Source organism: Juglans regia, chromosome 14, assembly GCF_001411555.2.
Source record: "Juglans regia cultivar Chandler chromosome 14, Walnut 2.0, whole genome shotgun sequence".
Classification (NCBI taxonomy): Eukaryota; Viridiplantae; Streptophyta; class Magnoliopsida; order Fagales; family Juglandaceae; genus Juglans; species Juglans regia.
The window spans coordinates 16,186,001-16,207,541 of record NC_049914.1 but is presented as its reverse complement, the minus strand read 5'-3'; the positions used below and the strand labels follow the sequence as shown (position 1 = coordinate 16,207,541).

At 36.3% G+C, this 21,541-nt stretch overlaps 2 protein-coding genes across 3 annotated transcripts in view; one reads left to right on the top strand and one right to left on the bottom strand.

The window, feature by feature from the left end:
* Nucleotides 1-9,736: 9,736 nt before the first annotated feature.
* On the top strand, nt 9,737-10,753 carry LOC108989675 (uncharacterized mitochondrial protein AtMg00810-like). The gene has a single exon (XM_018963371.1). It carries the CDS (start codon nt 9,737-9,739, stop codon nt 10,751-10,753), a length of 1,017 nt encoding a protein of 338 aa, XP_018818916.1.
* Nucleotides 10,754-11,684: 931 nt separating this feature from the next.
* LOC108989699 (probable peptide/nitrate transporter At3g43790) overlaps nt 11,685-21,541 on the bottom strand; it is a 38,372-nt gene continuing 28,515 nt past the window's right edge. For both annotated transcript variants that reach the window (XM_018963410.2, XM_018963408.1), the window contains 7 exons: nt 19,417-19,504; nt 18,770-18,855; nt 18,564-18,671; nt 17,475-17,519; nt 17,263-17,351; nt 14,466-14,509; nt 11,685-12,015 (listed from right to left, as the gene is read on the bottom strand). In XM_018963410.2, the coding sequence (XP_018818955.1) occupies nt 11,894-12,015; nt 14,466-14,509; nt 17,263-17,351; nt 17,475-17,519; nt 18,564-18,671; nt 18,770-18,855; nt 19,417-19,504 (582 nt within the window). In that variant the 3' untranslated portion in view covers nt 11,685-11,893. The remainder of the gene's footprint in view (nt 12,016-14,465; nt 14,510-17,262; nt 17,352-17,474; nt 17,520-18,563; nt 18,672-18,769; nt 18,856-19,416; nt 19,505-21,541) is intronic.

Genomic DNA, 21,541 nt, shown 5'->3' with positions numbered 1-21,541 from the left:
TACGTAATCAATTGTAATCATGACTCCAATATCAATTATTATAAGTCTACAATTCTTGTACTACTAAAATAGTTTGCTTATAAATATAATACTACAACTTCCAAAGTGTTTATGGGAGAATTTCATAGTTCATAACGTGTTGCCTACTGTTTTAGCTCGTATGCTCGATCGGCACATGGGTTTATAAAAATTTCGTGGCGGAAGAGATATAGGGTATGCCATAAACTACAAATAAGAGCACCAGAGAAATTAAAAATACCGAACTCAATATCATAAATATCCATAAGTCACTGTATCTCAAAACTCCGAAGTAACTAAAGTACTTATTACAATCCATTCCTCTATTCATCAAAATCACTCAAATGGATACAACTAGACATTAACAGAATAATAACCCACATGAGGACAGGCCCCATCTCATTCCTCAGGCTGAGTTGGGTCTCCCTGCTCATACTCACCCTCATCGCCTACATCTACAACAAAGTCTACGGTTTCAATGAGTGAAATTGTAATGGGACTATCATGGTGAGATATCAATAAATATCAACAAGTAAGAACCATGACAAGGCTTATAATGTATGAGATGGTAGCGAAAATGCGAAGGAGAAAACTCAAGAATTACGGCAATGATACATGCTTATTGAGGCGGAGGACAACGAGCAAACAATATTCCACCCTGGGCAACAAGAATAAATAATCACATGCATGCATTTAATTCAAGAAGGGCAAGCAAATACTTTCCATAATTTTAAAATCTTTTATGAGTCAAAATTAAGTAATCATAAGTATCACGATAGAAGTTTCCAGGCATCCAATGCTCAAATATTAAAATACAAGGCTCAAAACTTGAGAACCCCGTGTTCTCCAATTATCACAAGGTCATTAGTAAATCAAAGTCTATCGAGGGCCCCTTTCATTAATCATCTTAAAAACAGTCTTTTCAGTTTATGTATGCACCGCGGCCTCCCCTAAACTGACCGTGCATACACCTTGGTTCTCTTCGTCACACTGCGCATATGACTTCGTAACAAGTGATACTTGGCTTCACTTACTCATCCTTCACCACATAGTCCTCTAACCTCCACTAGTAGAGAGGCAATGACTTTGATCAAAGAGCGTTATGTTAGAATAATTTCTAATATGGACTTCATTTGATTACATGTTTTATAAAACGGGTTAGATATATATATATATATATATATATATATATATAGCTCACAATGGTACTTTGTTTTTTAACCCATTAAGTTGAGTGATCATTTTGGATTAATTGCACCTTAGTAATATAGGATCATATCCTATTTATATTGTGATAAAATTACGTATATAAACTTGGAAACTCAAGAGTCTTTATTCTGGAATTTTTATAGACTCATTGGATTTTGAGTCCTTAATGGGAGGACTCCATAAGTTTTCTTTTATAAGATGCTAGGTCCCTCCTCCTCTCCACATGTCTATTGGCTTGCCCCATTGATAGCTGATAATTTGTGAGGAGAAAGGAAGGGAAGATCTGTTTGTCTGCATTCTCCAAACATGGCTACAGCAGGTACATCTTCATCATTTTCGTATTTTGTATTGTTTCATTCAGATTCTACTTTCTAGCATGTATTTTCGTGTTTTTTACACGTTATGGTCCTGTCCAAGTCCGTTGATCGCTCAACGTCAACCCAGGGGATGTCACTCTATGATTACTCACTCCTAAGTGACCAGGAAAGCTTCACTGAGATCATACTTCATCTCGACTTGGGATCGTAAGACACACACACTCACCTATCATTAAAATGGCCAACATTCTCTTTAAAAATTTCGCTTCAAAATCAAAGTACGACGCTTTACAGATTTCAAGATTTTTCTTACAATATACGAGAAAACATATCGAAACATAATGTAGGGTAAAACCATGAAATTGCTTAAGTAACCTTGTATGAATGGTGTAGACCCTTCTTCTGGTAAAACAAGTACATGAACTAAACATGCATACTTTACAACCATCAGTACGGATTGTAGGCATCGTCAAAGCATACATTTACCTACTTAAACCGTGAATGCTTCTTCTTGAGCATGGTCGATGGCAGGTTGGCTTTCCCAATTGGTTCAAGGATGACCTCAAGTGTACATGTGTGTGGGAACTTAAGCTCCAGAGAAGTATGGTCCTCTTTCAGAAAGGATGCTAGGATGAACAAGAAAGAGTAGAGAGAGAAGAGTGCTCTAAGATTTCTAAGAAAAGGTGAGAGAAAGAGATGTCAACGTGGAGAATAAAAAGGGAAAAGAAAACGTCACAGGTCCTCTGTTAGAAGTCGAAGGATTGGTTCATTGCTAGGTGAGTTCCTAATTGTCCAGGTGCAGGAGGTGATAGCGATTGAAATGATGAGTTCTACCGTGCTCAAGAAGCTCGACCAAGGGTGTGACTCCCTCAGATTCCACTTGGGATCAAATAGACTGTGAAGCGTTGGGACATGTAATATAAGATTACCTACTCTCTCATTCATAATAGTTAAAGATGCAATGTACCTAGCATGCATATAAAAGTATGTAGCGTATAATTTTTTTCTTCAATAAATAATACTATACAAAAAACTATATCCCAAAACATAACATGCTTCATAACTTCATAATAGACTAATAATTGTAATACAAAACATGTCAATCATGAATATAACATAAATAAGTACTGAAGGTGGCACTCCATAAGTACAGTACTAAATAATATAACTACTGCACTAACTCACTGAACTGCTCTCACAACTCGACTAAGATAGCCAAAATCCTATCGATAAATTGGAGAATAGAGGCAATAATCTCCTCATCGTCGCGTTGGGGCCTAATCAACCTCGTCCAGTTTGCCCTCAGCTGGCTCTCCTGATCCTGACACATAGTCTACTATTTAGGAGAGAATGGTAGTAGGGACTATCAAGTGAAATTTGATTACAAATTTAGCAAGTCAACTACCAACTTACTAGTAATATACAAATGCATGCATGGCAGTAAAATAGCATAAATGCGTCATGATGTGAACATGAATATGCATGACATGACTTGGCAAATAACATGACATGAACTGAAAACTTATATGAAGTGAACTTGACAAGAACTGAACATGAACTTGGAATTGTTCAACATATACGTGGTTAATTTAACATGAACATGTGGATGCTACACAAGTCCCCTTGAGCCATGTGCTCCTGTCGGTACCGCATCACATCACAGATATATGTGCCAATTGTGAGTACGTCATGGTAACTAAATTAAAACTGATAAACATGTTGTTGGCACCACTGATGCTAGGTACTTGACTTTGCTCCAGCAACTAGTTACTTAACTCTCATTCGAAGCCTATTAATGGTACTTTGTCAACCCAGAGAATTTCACACCAATTTAAGCACTCCAGCATGGGCAATGAAGTTCCACTAGGATAATACCTTATTCTAGAACTTTGGGTCGTGAAAAAAATAAAAGATTTCACTAACTTGAAATATTTTTTTGTGACATACTATGCATGGGACATGATGTGACATGTAGTAACAATGAATGTGTAACATATGGTATGCCATAACATTGCATGTGACAAATAAGCATGTACTTGAAATAATTAACATGACATGACATAATAGAACATTTACAATAATCGTAAGTGACAAGAATATGACATTTATGGCTTACCACCATATATATAAAAATACACTGGAAAGTAGGTTAGAGGCTTACTAACGAATAATTATATGCTTCATGAAATAATGATCATGACATGTGATAGATATTCATGCTTAATATACATAACAATATGGCATGGCATAACATAATTCAATTTAATAAACTTAAAGGAAACATGAACATAACTTATATGAACCTTGCCACCATACATACATAAATATCTCGAGAGTAAGTTAGAGACTAACTTATAGTGATTGTAGCGTAACGTACGTAAAAATGTGTGAACTGAAATGAGATATTTTTCTAAAGTTAGAAAATCTCACTAAGGCTCATACATTCATATAGACTCACTAACTTAGGCTAAATTGCAAAGTTACCCCTATACATTCAATTTTGCCCTTGAAAATCTCATTTGAATTTGCTTTTTTTTTTTTTTTTTTCAATGAAGTTACCTCTCTACATGTGAGAAATTAAAAATTTGCCCATGAAATCTCATTTGAATTTGCTTTTTGTTTTTTGTTTTTCAATTTATCTTGCATTTGATTAAAGAAACCATAGGATTAGCCGGTTCCTTATGTCAGTCATTGCAATAATAAACTAAAGACATTTCAGATTTTTCGTTGCAAGAAAAGATATATTTGAATACTAAGGTCTCGTTTGTTTTCGCAGATGAGATGAGATGAAATGAGATAAAAGTTGAAAGTTGAAGAAAATATTGTTAGAATATTTTTTTTTAATATTATTTTTGTTTTGAGATTTGAAAAAGTTGAATTATTTATTTTATTGTGTGAGAATAAGGAAAAATTGTAATGATTAAATAAAATGAGATGAAAAGTTTTATGAAAGTAAATGAAGCCTAAGTGCAACACTTAGAGCTTCATGTGCCTCACCATCTTTATTTTTTATTTTTTAATTTGTCTACGACTTCCATAGCTATGATTTCTTTGTTGATTTTGGTGGCATTCTGTAACATCCCGATCCTATATCATTAGAGACAATTTCTCCGATATTTTATTATTATTAGAGTTTTGGATTTGAATTTAAATATCATTTCTTCCTATCCCAACCCGTTAGCAACAACCTCACACTCATCCTTATCCCTTAAATCGATAAATTCAAATCCCATTAGGAGACGAACTCGTATGAGAAAACCCTACCATAGTTTTTCCTCTATAAAAGCTCACGGAACCTCTTAATAAATACACCACAAACCATGGACAAACCTTTCCCATGCATGCGCGTTTCAGCTCTGTTTTACACCCTCAACAGAGCACTGACGACAACAACCACTGTGAAGATACTTCCACCACCGTCGCATACACAAAACCCAGAGTAGTCACCTCTCTTCCACCCCGAGCTACTTGTTTCGCCGGAAGCCACCATAAAATACGTCGGAACATTATGCCGAACAGCCCAGAATTTACCGCCACTGCACTGTGACGTTCGGACCAGGAGAAAGCACTACCCAGCCATGCAATGCCGTAGTATCAGCGCTGCTCCTCCCCTTGCAGCAACACCACCATCTCCCACGTTCCTCCGCGGCGACTCCATGCTGCTCAGAACACGCCGATGCCACCACCAGCCACCTTAGAAGACACCGGACCATCCCCAGCCGCGAGGACATGCCGCAACAGCCACGGACGTGAAGGCCGAAGCCTCTGTTTCGCTTCAACGGTAGCCACCTTGAGGGACGTCGAACCACCGACCAGCCACCACAGAAACTGCCGGCCATCCTAGTCCCGTCGCACCTACTCCCTTCCGGGAAGCCTACTGCCCTCAGCCACCCAGCTCTGTACATGCGCCTCCCTCTCTCTCGGTTGCACTGCCGCATGGTTCACTTCCTTCGGTGTCGCACCACCACAGACGAGCCCCCAATCGCGACGCCGCGACCCCCGCCAGCAACCCAGAACCGCCGCACGTCAGTCTCTCTCTCGGTGAGCCTTTGCTTCGCGCGTCTCTCTCTCCCGAGCTCTCTGTTTTTCTGCAAAATATATGTGCGTATTTGCTTTAGGTTTCAGTTTACTAAGTGTTAGTAGATGAAATTACAAGTATGCCCTTTCTAATCTAGTATCTTGAAGCAGTGTTTCTAAGTATAATTATATTTATAACCTTACGTTTAAGTATATGTTAATTATGAATATTGTTATGTCATTTTAATTAAAGTTGAGTTTAATATTTCAAGTTGAGTTTAATTTTTTAAGTAAATATATTAGTCAAATGCTCTTTTTATTAAGAAATTGTTTAAGGAATTTAAAATGTGTTTTGAAGTACATTATGAAGCCTATTATTTTAGTTAGTTTTCTTTTATCTATTTAGTCGGATTTTAATTATTCTGTTATATTTTAAAAAGAATTAAGGAATATGTTATGAGTTTTGAATAATATTATGATTAAGTCTACATTTATTAAATCGAATGTTTCCACCAATTATTTTAGATATATATATATATATATATACAGTTAAATTATATTTGAAAGATTAGATATCATATTTCAGCAGTAAGAGTTGTTAATTTATTTTGAACGATTTATTAAATGAGATTCTACTGTCTACTTTAATAGATGTTGTTATAATTATACTATTAAAGTTGTAGGTTGAAAATAGAGAAATATGATAAGAATATTTAAATGATATTAATATTTATTAGATTTCTTATAAGATTTAATCATTGTGTTAAGAAATGAAACTTATTTTAAGAATTGAAGTTTTATGACGTATTTAAATAGTTCAAGTATTCTACTAAGTTTTAATATGTTATCAGTATTTTAAGTAATTTAAATACTATGAATTATCGATTTTAGTGTTAAACAAATATTTGTTTGACTATCTTTTAGAATTCCAAATTTAGCTAAGTAAGATATTAGTATTTATTTATTGTATTTCCAAACAATTTAGTGATAATTATTTATTGAATATAGGTCTCAAGTTACGAAGTATTATTCAAGAAGAAACACAGCGAGGTAAGTAAATTTGATCATAAATTAGGATCATCACAGTTAGTTTATATGTATGTATTATTCAAGCCAGTTCTTCGATAGCCATTATTTATGAACCGCTCATGTCATGTGCAAGCATATCATCCAGCATAGCATACGATCATGCCATTCCGCATCATGTTTAAATTCAGAAATTATGATTTATGTATGTAATATGTCATGCATCTCATGTGTATAAGACACGTAAGCCATCTTAATTTCAAGTGTAAGATAAATTCAGATCAGTTAATAAGATGGTCATTCAGATGCATGGTACCAATGCAGTTCAGTTCAGATCAGGGTGGTGTGCAAGCCACGAACTCAGTCGTGGTCCACCATAGTATGCTAGAATACTATCAGCGGTTCCCCTTGCTGCAGCGGGATGTGGGGCCGGTGCACAACCTTACACACAGGGTTAAGTGTGTTGGCCAGTCAGATAAATCAGTCAGTTAGTTCAGATAAACCAGTCATACATAGCATAAGCATCAGCATGATTAGTCATGAATTTTAAGCTCAGCATGAAAGTTCTTATGAAAATCTTATGTTTTTTTTACGTTTTCGTTATGATAGATTTCTTACTGAGTCATCGACTCATTTTAGTTTATTTTCATGTTTTTAACCACCCAGGTGAAGATGATGATTACGAGCAGGCAGGCCAGGAGTAGAAGGAGCATTTTAGTTTTGTTCAGACTTTCTAAAATAAAATGTGTCTTTTATGAAGAATTTATTCAGTTTATTCCTTTAATGTTTTTGGGAAGACATTTTTATTAGACCTTTTATTTCATAATAAATTACTTCAGTTTATTTTTCAATTATGAAATTAGAGAATCGCTTGCCGGGTTTATTTTCATGAAAAATACGTGACACACCTAGCCTACGGGAAGGGGGTGTTACACATTCATATTAGAGCAGCATGCACAAGATGGCATCCCTATCACAAAGTCACAAGATCATCAAGACTCAGTTGCTCTCGACAATGTCAATGGACCTGATCTGCATCCTCAGTTAGCACCAAATGCATCTACTACTTGTGTAAATGTTGCTGTCAAATTACTAGAAAGTCCCTCCTTTAGTTGAAATGTAATGTACTTTTATGTATTTTCAGAGTTAGTTACATAGCTGTACAGATTCCTTTATTCTTTAGTTAGTTAGAGCTATTTTCCTTTTTTGTACAAAAAGGCAGCTGCACCTTGCATATATGAAATGAATTAATGAAGTGAGGCAACACTTTCAGAAGATTCTCTCATTTGCTTCTTCTTCTTCTTCTTCTTCTTCTTCTTCTTCTTCTTCTTCCCTTCCTTTTGTTATTCTTACAGGGTAACAAGAGCCTCAGGTTGAGAATTTTTTTCCCTTCCATGGCTGATCAAAACAGAACAAAATTCGATCCTCGAGGCAGGCAGTGTGTTTTTCTTGGTTACCCTTTTGGGGTAAAAGGTTACAAATTACTTGATCTTACTACCAAAACAGTTTTCCTTTCTAGAGATGTTACCTTTTATGAACATATTTTTCCTTTTCATAATTCATCTCATTTCTCAGCTGACCATCATCAACTAGTTCCTCCCTCTTCTCCTTCCATTTTACATACCACTCCATTCTCAAATCCATCATCTTCAAACATTCCCACCATCTCATTATCTTCAGCACCTTCCTCTCCATCATCTTTGTCTCCTGAACCAATAGTTTCTACACCCTTCTCTCCCTTACTATCACCTTCACCCTCCGTACCTCATCCACCTTTTAGGAAGTCAACTAGAACAAGGAAAGCACCTGAATATCTTAAAGACTTTCATTGCCAACAGGCCACTTCCATCTCACATGCTCAATCAGTGGACATGACATCCTCTTCATCAGGAATACCATTTTCCTTATCAGCTTCTATCTCATATGCTCATTTATCACCCATTTTCTCTTCATTTTCTATTACCATCTCATCCACCATGATCCACATTCATATAAACAAGCTGCCAAAGACCCTGACTGGTGCAAAGCAATGGAAACTGAACTTGAGACATTAGAGCTCAATAACACATGGATCCTCACTGATCTTCCCCCTAGAAAAGTCCCTATTGATTGCAAATATGTCTACAAAACCAAGTTTCATTCTAATGGTACTGTCGAGAAAAAGAAGGCAAGATTGGTTGCCAAAGGATTCACCCAACAAGAAGGGGTGGACTACCACGAGACATTTTCACCAGTGGCCAAGATAGTCACTATCAGAACCATTCTTGCCTTAGCTGCACTCAAAGGTTGGCACCTTCAACAATTCGATGTCAACAATACATTCCTCTATGGTGAACTTAAGGAGGAAATTTACATGAAAAGGCCACCTAGATATCAAAAGGGCAAGCCTAGCCAAGTATGCAAATTGCTTAAAAGTCTCTATGGACTTAAGCAAGCCTCACGGCAATGGTATGATAAATTCTCCACATCCTTAATTCAGTTTGGTTTTAAACAGTCAAAGGCTGACTATAGCCTTTTCACTTGCATCAATGGTGCCACTTTCACAGCCTTGCTTGTTTATGTAGATGACATAATAGTTGCAAGTAATTCCCTTGATATCATTTTTGTTCTCAAAAGTTTTTTGAACCACCAATTCAGAATTAAAGACCTTGGATCCTTAAGATATTTTCTTGCCATTGAGGTTGCTAGATCTCCAACTGGTATTCATCTTTGCCAAAGAAAATATACTCTGGATATACTTGCTGATTCTGGTCACTTAGCTTCTAAGCCCTTGAAAATTTCAATGGACCAAAATCACAAGCTAAGCAAGACCACTGGCACTCCCTTAGCTGATCCCACCTCCTATAGGCAGCTTATAGGTCGACTTTTATACCTCACCCTCACTAGACCAGATATAAGTTATCCCATTCAAGTCCTCAGCTGATTTATGGACAAACCCACCACCACCCACCTCACTGCAGCTAATAAAGTCCTGAGATACCTTAAAAATGCTCCTGGTCAAGGTATCCTTCTGTCATCTACTTCATCAATACACTTACAAGGTTACTGTGACTCAAATCGGGCTTCTTGCCCTAATACATGAAAATAAGTAACTGGTTATTGCATCTTCTTAGAAAATTCCCTCATTTCTTGGCGTTCAAATAAACAAAATGTTGTGTCACGATCATCTGTTGAAGCAGAATATTGTGCCATGGCAACCCTGCCTCAATGGTGCCACTTTCACAGCCTTGCTTGTTTATGTAGATGACATAATAGTTGCAAGCCATTCCCTTGATTTCATTTTTGTTCTCAAAAGTTTTTTGAACCACCAATTCAGAATTAAAGACCTTGGATCCTTAAGATATTTTCTTGCCATTGAGGTTGCTAGATCTCCAACTGGCATTCATCTTTGCCAAAGAAAATATACTCTAGATATACTTGCTGATTCTGGTCACTTAGCTTCTAAGCCCTTGAAAATTCCAATGGACCAAAATCACAAGCTAAGCAAGACCACTGGCACTCCCTTAGCTGATCCCACCTCTTATAAGCAGCTTATAGGTCGACTTTTATACCTCACCCTCACTAGACTAGATATAAGCTACCACATTCAAGTCCTCGGCCGATTTATGGACAAACCCACCACCACCCACCTCACTACAGCTAATAAAGTCCTGAGATACCTTAAAAATGCTCCTTGTCAAGGTATCCTTCTGTCATCTACTTCATCAGTACACTTACAAGGTTACTATGACTCAGATTGGGCTTCTTGCCCTGATACACGAAAATCAGTAACTGGTTATTGCATATTCTTGGGAAATTCCCTCATTTCTTGGTGTTCAAAGAAACAAAATGTTGTGTCACGATCATCTGCTGAAGCAGAATATCGTGCCATGGCAACCCTTTCTACTGAATTCACATGGCTCATACAACTGCTCTCTGATCTATTTATTCCTCATCCTCAAGCTACTGAGATGTTTTGTGATAATCAAGCTACTCTCCACATAGCAGCCAACCCAGTTTTTCATGAAAGGACAAAACACATTGAATTGGATTGTCACTTAATAAGAGATAAAATCCTAAGAGGCAGCATCAAAACTGCTCATGTCTCCACTCACTCACAGTTAGCTGACATATTCACAAAATCCCTCCCATCCTATACCCTTTATTCTCATTTATCCAAGATATGAATAGTGAATATCTATTCTCCATCTTGCGCCGGAGATAGAGCAGCAGCACAAGCATATCCCTATCAAAATCAAAATCTGGCTACTCAACAAAATGGAATGATGATTGCATTTTAAGCACCCTGTGCTGTTAATGTTGCTATCAGATTACTAGAAAGTCCCTCCTTTAGTTGAAATGTAATGTACTTTTATGTATTTTCAGAGTTAGTTACACAGCTGTATAGATTCCTTTATTCTTTAGTTAGTTAGAGCTATTTTCCTTTTCTGCACAAAAAGGCAGCTGCACCTTGCATATATGAAATGAATGAAGTGAGGCAACACTTTCAGAAGATTCTCTCATGTGCTTCTTCTTCTTCTTCCATTCCTTTTGTTATTCTTACAATTCATCAAGTCATGAATCGCTTTATGCAAAAGTCACAACTAAGTCATTTTTTAACTGCTTGTTTGTTAGTAAGGACAGACCGCCGATGATGGACTTGGAAGGAATGTCAATCCAAATTTTGAAACAACACCCAATTTGTTTTGAACGGGAGAGGATCCTAGAGATGAGTTGAAAGAGGATTTTAGAGATTTATTTATTTTTTATTTTTTATTTAGTTTAGGACGTGATGAGCTATCTTTTAGTTGTTGGAACGCGTAGGAGCGAGGAACTGATGTGTTAATTCTCACATGTATATTATGGACAAGTTAGTTGGGCTATTTGTTACAAGCCAGCGAGTGTCTACAATCCTTGAATACAAGGAAAAAATAATAGGAATCTCTCTCTTCCAAGGCCTAGCTAATCCTTGCCAAAGGCATATGTTTTGATGGCATAACACCCAAACCTTCAAAATTGAGGTCTTGGGTTCGACCCCCTCCCCGACTCAAAAAAAAAAAGAAAAAGGCCTAGCTAATCCTTGAATTTTGCCACTCAGCTAATTTTGTACTCGAAATCTGAAGTAAACTGTAATCACAAATTTGAATCTGTAGTAATACAGGTGACAGCCACAATACCTCTAATGAGAGAAACGACAGTAAAAGTTGAAATTTGTTAAATACAATGCTTAATGTAGTGACAGAATTATTGGCACGTATACTTTCAGGAAGTTCAGGAAGTATTTAGTCGCCACATAACGGGTCAGAAAGTCTTCCACTTACAAATACTTATGTTTTTCTCGCAACATTTTCCTTGCTTCTGTGTGGAGGGAGTGCAAGAAATGGCTTGAAAGTAAGTAGCAAGCCGATAAACTGGACCACGTTCAAAATGAAGAAAACCATCTGATTACCTGTGATTCAATAAGTCAAGCACAGTCAGAGTGTCAAATAAACCAAAACTTTTAGAGCCCTATCATCTAGCATATTCCAGTAAATTGCTCAAGGATCGTTCTAGTACATTAAAGGTGAACTACTTCATAAAGCTCTTGAGACAGAGATACAGAAAGCTCTGTCTCTACTATTAAATAATCATTCTGAAATGAAGCTTTTTGGGTATCCCCCAACTTGTGAAACTTCTCTATAAAATCTGTTAGCTGTCCATGCCAAACTACTCAGCTTTAAAGCACTAATTGATGGAAATAATGAAAAAATACAATTTTTAGAATCAAAACTAACAGCTCCTTTGCCTTTTTGTCACATTTTGGGGATGGCTAAGATGAGAAATCAGTTCGAGTACTCTGTATATGAGAGAGTGTATGGTGCTAATTATCAATATAGGAAAGTATGGATTTGTACTCTGGTTTGACTGAGAGCATACTGAGAGCATACCAGACTGCTGCATGCAGTTTAACTTACTCTGGATCAGCCTCCAGCAACGACTTAACAGATGATAAAGAATAGAAAAGAGAAAGGAAGTTCTCAATATGCTCGGTGGAAACATGAAAATCAAACAGTTGTGGCAATTAGTTCCCAACACTATTTTGAATAAACCTTGCAAGCCAATATAAAGAATGCAAGAAGGAAATTTGAAAGATGGTATAATCCCCTTATCATAGAGATGAACCCCACATGCTAATATGAGAGAAGGAAACAACGTGCTTTTGGCAATTGAAGTCGCACAGCTGCTACAGTCCCCCCAATTTCTAGAGTTGCATTTCTAGTAAAGGTTTTGAAATCTCTAAATAACTTGATTTAAGGAAAAGGAAAATTGCTGTTGATAAAGAAGGAAACGGAATTGAGAGAAGCTGCAAAGCGTGTGATTACATAGGGCAAAAATGTAGTCTACAAAATAGTCTACTAGATACAATGAAGCCTAGAAACCTTTTCGGTTGTTTTGACTGTGTTATGCACCAAACGAAATCAAACCATAATACTTAAAGATTAACAATTTTGGCAAAAACATTAGAATTGTTTTGTTATTGCAATAGCTATAACCTTAATAAGAACTGATCAAACAAAAAGCTTTGAAAGTAGGCAAAATTTAGAAGAAAATAAGATAATACAAATGTGCTAAAATTTAGAAGGAAATGAGATATATAATTGCACTTAATTCTATTTCATATATGGCCAATTAGTTGCTTTTTCAGTCAAATTATATGAGAAGTGTACCAAACGAAATCAAACCATAATACTTAAAGATTAACAATTTTGGCAAAAACATTAGAATTGTTTTGTTATTGCAATAGCTATAACCTTAATAAGAACTGATCAAACAAAAAGCTTTGAAAGTAGGCAAAATTTAGAAGAAAATAAGATAATACAAATGTGCTAAAATTTAGAAGGAAATGAGATATATAATTGCACTTAATTCTATTTCATATATGGCCAATTAGTTGCTTTTTCAGTCAAATTATATGAGAAGTGTTAGGTTCATAAAGAGATCTCTCAAAAGTAAAGTTCACATACTAACGTGGCTACATATGATATGTTAGATCCACTTTATAATAAAAGAGCCTTACAATATGACTCTTTGAACAGTCACTTTGCCAGTTTCTTTAAAGAATAATTCTATTTGGAGGTCTTTACACCACACACCATCCACGTGGCACAATTTAATTAGGATGATAAATTTCAAAATTTGAATCTTACATATCAAATTATGCCATATGGATGGTGTGTGGTGTAATTAATCTTGATCATTAGATTGCACTTACAAATAATGGTCATTTAATCTTACCATTGTATCAAATTTCTTGGTAGCAATTATTTAATTTGACTATTTAATAGTAATTAATTAATTCATAAATTCATATTATCAATGGCCAACTGAATCTAACCATTGGATTGGGTTTATTATCATCCAAATGTCCAACTCTAGTCACTAGATATTGGATATCAGTCTTCCTAAATTAACAGTCAAGATCACTTCGAGCTTTGATACTTTGTGCTAAGTGCCAAGTGTGCCATCAAGGCGTCACTAGAGCCCTACACCCCATAGCAGGCACATGCACCTGCACCTGTGTGCTCGTTTGTGTGTGTAAAATGTGAAGCATCTTAAACTTGTCCACACCCAATCACACACCTAAGCACATGCTTTAAAGCAATAGCACAAGCATTGATAAATGCACACTCTTCCTTCTCTCTTTCCCACGTGAGTCGTATTTCAAAGTTCATTTAAAACTTCAATAAAAGACCCATCTACCCAACCCAGAGCACATGTGCACATGCGCACATACACATAAAATTTTGAAAGAACTCTATCAACGGCACTTCAGAAGCACAGGGGAAAAGCTTTTCTTTTTATTTTATTTTATTTTATCTTTTTATGAACTAGTAGGACATTGTGATCAAGTGAATATACCTGGGAGGAAGGCAGCTACTTGCCGCTTTTGGGCCCAAGAAAAGCTGCAGGTGAAGATAAATACGATCAAGTAATGACACGAAAAGTTGCACTCCTACATACCACATTCATCCACAACCCACAAATAAACACATTGAAAAGCATTTTTAGGCCGAGTTATTCTATTCTCAAGCCAGTATGTAGAACACACCATCATATTACTTAAATGGTAAGATTTGACTTGTAAGATTCAAATTTTAAAATTTATCTTCCAAATCAAATTATGTCACGTAAGCAGTGTGTGGTGCAAAAGCCTTAGAATAATAGTACTCTTTCTAGCCCCCTTAGTTGCTTCATATATCGTCCCCATTACCTATATGACTAATATATGGATTATAAAGATATACATTTGATGCATTAACGTCCAAAAATTGGTTGCACTCATCAGTTCTTAAAGATTACATTATGTGCCTGACTACTCCGCTACTCATGAAACAAGTATAAACACTGTTTTGGTGCTTCAAGTACTGTAATCATTGCCAGAAGTATCAACCAAGACCATGTATTTTAAGAGCCACTTCAGTTTCTATTATTTCCTCTATAAGCCACTCTCACTGCATGAAACCAACCAATCTGTACCCAACAATTTATCACAGGACACAGATTGGAAATTGAAGCATCAAGGAGTCTGCATATACTGCATATTCTATTGAAGTAACCCTAGAAATAGGAATTTTTCAGCTAGAGAGCATTCAAAAACTTAAGATTAGAAATCAAACTCTTAAAAGATAAGAAATGTATTAATTGAATGATTGCTTCTAGAAACTTATATTCCAATGATGCAGTGTGCATGTAGGAATTATATAGGGCAAGAAGGAAAACAAAGCATGTGTAACTTCAAGATGATAGAGATCAGCCAAGAAAGCCCCAAACCTTCAGCTGAAAGGGTAGAACTCCGATCAAGTTCTCACTCCTTCAGCTTGCCGGGACCATTACCAAGAAACTCCATATCCGTGATAAAATCATGCAAGAAGCAGATCTGCTTGGCATAATAAATGCCTAAAATAAATCGACAAACAGTTTTTTTCAAGAATAAACCAAGGAGACTCCATTTGATCATGCTGAAGAGGTTCTCAGAATGAAGTTTTATTAACACATAATGTTCATTATCATCCAAAGTGAAATAAAAAAAAAAATTTGAGGAAACAGCTAGTTTTGTAAAGAGAACTTTATAAATAATGTAAACATCTGTTATTAGACTACTTACGTATAATTGACTTGATGAAAATATATGAGGAAAAAACACAAACCTCCCTCAAACTACCACCCAATTTGTAATCAACTCCCCAAACTATCAATTTGGCCGTTCACACCCTCAAAGTACCAAAAATTGTAATCTAACCCCTCCATAAAAAATTGGCGTAACACCCTTGATGAAAAATAGAAAACATGAAAATATAATAATTTTAACCAAAAAGAAATACCAAAAGATTAGAAAACGTAAAATTTAAAGTTATTACTTAACTCAGCCCAAACAATGGCTAAAGACTCCCATGCCTTTCTTGGTTGGACCAACCTAACCGGTGTTTTCCGTCTTCCTGAATTAGGAGGAGAGCAAGAACAAGTCTCTCCTTTTGGGGTGGGGGGCCGGGGGTGGGGTGGGGAAGCAAAGCAGTCAAAGAATGAAGCAAACCAATGATTGTTCTTAGCAGCCACTTTTTTTGGAAGGCGAGGTCCTCATGTGTGATCGTGGATTCCACGGTAGAAGTAGTTCTAGCTCTACATTAGGAGCACGGGTGGCTCTATCTAGCTAAAATTAAAAAAAACTAAAAAGAAAAACATTAATAATTTTTTCGAACAAAAAATAAAAAATACAATCATGAAAAATAAAAATAAAATACTTTTTTTTTTTTAAATTATAATTTAGAAAAGTAATTTTTTTGGAATTTGATAGCATACTTTGTCTTTTTGAGAAATTGAAGCAATAATTTCATCTTTTCAAGGGAAAAGGGTAAATTACAATTTCTTGGTAATTTGAGGGTTGATTTCAAATTGAATGACAGTTTGAGGGAGGTTGGTGCATTTTCCTTGGAATACATTAGTATCAACGAAAAGACCCTTGAATAAATGCTAGGTCAATTGTATTGGCGATTCTCACGTTACATGATAAACTGTTGAGAGCAAGGAAAAATAGATATTTTTAACCCCTACTTTTCTGCAAGCCCAATTTTTATCCTAAGACAATGATGCACGTGACATTTTATGTGATCTGGAAGATGCTCAAGTCATGCCTTTCATGGTAACTAGCCTTGGGCCCAATGCCTGCTCTAATGTTACTCAATCTTTAGACTACCAAGACCATGTGGGAACATCCACAGCATATGAAATCTGGTTTGAGGGATATCACTTGGATCTATGGTGTATAAGCAGTATTTTGGTTTTGAGTAGAGTTCCAGAGGAATAATGTTTGCAAGTTAGTGTGTGGGAAGAACAAAACATGTATCAGCCACTATCCTCTGATGTTTCATGCATGGAAAAAAAACATCAAGATATTGATATTGTTCACTTTCTCATTGGCTTAAAGCAAGAATATGACCCATATGCATAAGGGTTTCGAGTCTCTCAGCTCCCATCACTTCCTGATGTCTTTTCTAGACTTGAACAGAGATAATTCTCGATTACATAAAAAACTAATCAGTCATCTCATTTTTGTTAATATATTTTTTTAACAATTATGTATAAATCATGTACAATAATGCCCAAATGCAATGAACGAGATGAAAGCTAGCGTAACTAAATTGATGAAAACTCCACTTACAGAGCACCTCCTCCTGCAGGGCCAAATGCTTTGAAAACCGACATTGCAGTCATGGAAATGCCATTAGCAGCTCCTCTTTGGTTTTGAGGCTATAACAGAAGCATTGGGTTGAAGAATTATCATTTATACCAGAAATTATGCAGAAGATAACTAACTTTGAGAATTTTACTCGTAACCATGAAAAGAAACATTCTGCCACCAAGTAAACTAACCACGGCATTATTTTGCAATATGAATATTCCAGTGACAAGGGAAACCTAGAAAAAAAACGACCCTGTTAGATCAAATTATTGCAACAAACAAGGTTAACAATGCAGTTCAAAATGTAGATGCCTCATTCATTTCATAACAGCCTCGTTCATACCAGCAGTGTCACTTTTATTTTGTTTTCAGAAGAAATCCTTCCTTTTGTAGGTAGCTTGCAGAAGAATTCCTAAAATTGTGTCAAAATGGTATGTCTATCTAGTAATGGGCCAGGGGCCTCTACTATTACCAAGTTAGGCCCAAAGGCTTAATGGCTTTTACATGTTTGGGCTTAATCTCTAAGGCTTTTCAAGAGGGGCCTATAGATCCAAATAGTTTTAGGCTTATTGCCTTATTCCTAGCCCACCACATCCTTAGTGATTGAGGACCCAAGATAAAACACTATTGGGCTTACCTCTAAATCCATCCATACTTAGCCTTTTGCTTAGCCCACTAAGGATGCCAAGTGTCACTCTCCTCTTGGTTCTTGGCAATTATTCTAAAAATAACATACTAAAATTCTCCCACTACTTCTAACTAAACCCAAAGTGTGATTCTCAAGCAATAAAAAAAAATGCAATCTTATGCTAATTGGGATTAAGAAGTCTTAACGGGCTTTTTAGGCAGGGTGTTACAAATTTGCAAACCCTGAGATCCAATCCAACAAGCCAAAGCCCAACACAGAGGTAAAACTATCATGGTCAAAAATTTTGAGGAAGGGCGGGAGAAAGAGTTTTAAAATTGTAGATGGAGCATTGACTGTCAATATGATTCTCAACCATCACACTGTTAATATTAAAGCATCGACTCTATCTATAAATCTTTCGTGTACTGTATTGGTCATTTTAATGGATGGCTTCTCTGCTTGATTCTTTAAACCATTAAAGGGTGAACAATGTTTTGTACAAAAACATCAATATCTGGTAAGTGAATGCTATTAGTTCAAGGATAAAATACGAAAGATAAGATACTTATACTGCTATTATTACTTTCTAATCTTAACTACGTAGAAGGAAATGTAGCAATCCAATTGAAAATTTCAAGTCCAATGTACTTACAGATAGAGCATTCCTCAACATTGACGCACAGTTTATTACCAAATGAAGGGCTAACCCTGAGAGCATAGCTATATAAGGGTAAAGTGACAGCAATGGCATTGAAATCACCTGCACAACAGAAGTATTACATAGAGAATATTAACAGTGTTACCTAAGATAAGAAGCAAAATAAGAAATAAATAAGATAGGAAAGTGCTCAAATTTACCGCTGAGAGGCGCGTAACCATAACTGGCCCAAGGACTCTTTCCATTGGTGGATACAACAAAAGTTGAAACAGTAAAAGCCCCAACCCTAATAACACAAACAAATCACTAACTTCTGAAGTAGGTGAATGAATGTAAGCCTATTCAAAGAGATTACAGCAGCTATTGTTTAATGATCCCACATTGTATGACCTCTCTTTCACTATTTTGCTGAATCATCAATATTTTACAGTGACACCGAACTTAACAATGCATAATAACACCTTGCTATTAACCTCTGCAAAGGGCAGCAATACCAAATCCAATTTATGACAGTACCCCAATACGTGCAGCACCATGAACAGTACCCCATTTTACAGCCCAGTTCCTATCTAAAGGTAGATGACTTAGGTCATTTTATTAGCAGTGACTTTCAGGGTTCAGGGCATGAAATCAAGGTCCGGTCGTAGGGTTTGAAGCCTGCATGAGTTTTTTGAAATTAAACAGAAAAAATGAGTAAAACGATAAATCTAGTTTTTATAAGCATCACAACCGGGTTTCCTCACTATTACACTTAAGAGAAGGATTGCGTCAAAAAAATCTCGACATCTTGGCTAGACAATATTACACTTTAGACAATATTTTGGTAGTGCAATCTGTGTGAGAATACCTGAGATTGCTAGAACTATGCCAACATCTTGAGATGAAAAGCCTAACCCTCCATACTTTTTGTTACTAACTGCCCATAAAGAGAATATCTGCACAATAATGTCATATGTCCCTGGTTATACCAGCATTCATGAGCACAAAAAACTAGAGTTTCCAGCAAGACAAATAAATTACAATTTTAAATGTGGTTGCATATATTAGAACAGATCACAAGTAAGAAGGAAAAACAAGGACAGGGATTTCAACTTCTGTTGTCCAACACACTAAATTAGGAAAACATATCAGTAGTCTAGCATCACCTAATTTCTAAAGATGAGTGAACTTTTGGTAATAATATTGAAGGCTTACATATCTGATAGACAGAAATATCTTGAACTTGCTGACAGCAAGTACGAAATGTCAACATTGGTTCATAGTCGAGTAACTGACATTATGATGTAATTTGTACATAATCTCCTTAGTTCTTTAGAATACCGAATGATATATAGGTTCATAATCATATAAACACATTCAGAAAATGTGAAAGAAATAAAGTAGACATGGCATGAAGCCACAGGATTCCCTTGTTCCCCCTGTTTCATATGAGTTATTGTGATACCCATATGATATGAATAAGGGTAGGTGATGTATGGGATCCCACATTACTTGGGAAGGAGAAGTTCTTGCTCTTTATAAGGTTCCAATGGGGCTCTAATTGTATCATTGACTAGTCCTTTTGGAGTATAGGCCATGTGGTTTGGGCCTTCCATCGGGGCATTACAAATGGTATCAGAGACGATCCCAACCAGAAATGTGAGACTTGAGCTATACCACCTACAATGGATAGACCCGACGAGGACGTCGAGAATTTAAGGCGGATAGATTGTGATAACCCATATGATATGGATAAGAGTATGTGGTGTATGGGATCCCACATTTCTTGGGAATGAGAAGTTCTTGCTCTTTATAAGGTTCCAATGGGGCTCCAATTGTATCATTGACTAGTCCTTTTGGAATATAGGCCATGTAGTTTGGGCCTTCCATTGGGGCGTGAAATCAGAATGATATTTCCATATATTTCTGTACATGCTAGTGATCTCTATTTAAGATACAAGAGAAATATTAAAGAAGGAAAGAATTTCCTAGAATAGGAGCAAGAAAATCTGCCTAACTAATTGACAGGAAAACAGAAACTTCCCAAATAGAAACTTCCTAAACAATATCTACCATAAATGATAGGAACCAAGGTGGGCCTACTCTTAAAAATCCTTTGCAAGTTCCAGATGGGCCAATTACAAGATCAAGGGCCAAGAAGATCAAGGAAGCAATGCAAGGATTGGTGCAATCCACCTGGGATGAAGCCAGCAAGAGCCCAACATTGAAGATGGGTCTGAAAGAAGAAGAACCAGTTTTGATCCACTTTATTCAAGCTGTGGAAGACATGACTTAAAGATACGGCCTATTGTTATTGGAGGCTTCCAATTTGGTTAAATGATTTATTTTATTAGTTTAGAATAAGTGGGCTTGAAGATGCTTGACTCACATGTCTTATTTCTTTTGAACTATGTTTTTGGGAAGGCCTTGTATTTTGGCCAAGGGCTTATTTGGAAAATTACATTTTAGGAACTAGGGTTTCATCAATTTACTGTTGGGTTACTGTAGCCGCGCGTACTGTAGCTGCTACTGTTCATCAAGGGTAATTTTGGGTAAAAGGGGCATTATTTTGGCTAGGGTTTTGATTAGGTTTGGCTTTAAAAACCTCTTTGTAGCCTCATTTGAGATTTAGACAATATTGAATTTTATTTGTGAGTTGAGTTTTCTCCTCTTGTTCTTGATTGAACTCTTGAACTTATCAAAGGTAAATCACAACCTTTGTGGCGTTCCTCCCTTGTAATCTGGGTTCTTGAGACGGGTTCTTCAACGGGTCTAGATTTTAATATAATCTAGGTTCTTGAAACGGGTTCTCATCGGGTCTAGATTCTCCATCCTTGACTTGATTTTTGGCTTTCTTGGGGAGTTTTCAAATTGATTGTGGGTTCAAGGGAATTCATTCCCACGGGTTCATATCAATAAATTACTCCACTAATTACTCTACTAATACAATATCTCAATATCTACCACTAATTACTCCATCTCCATATTTATCG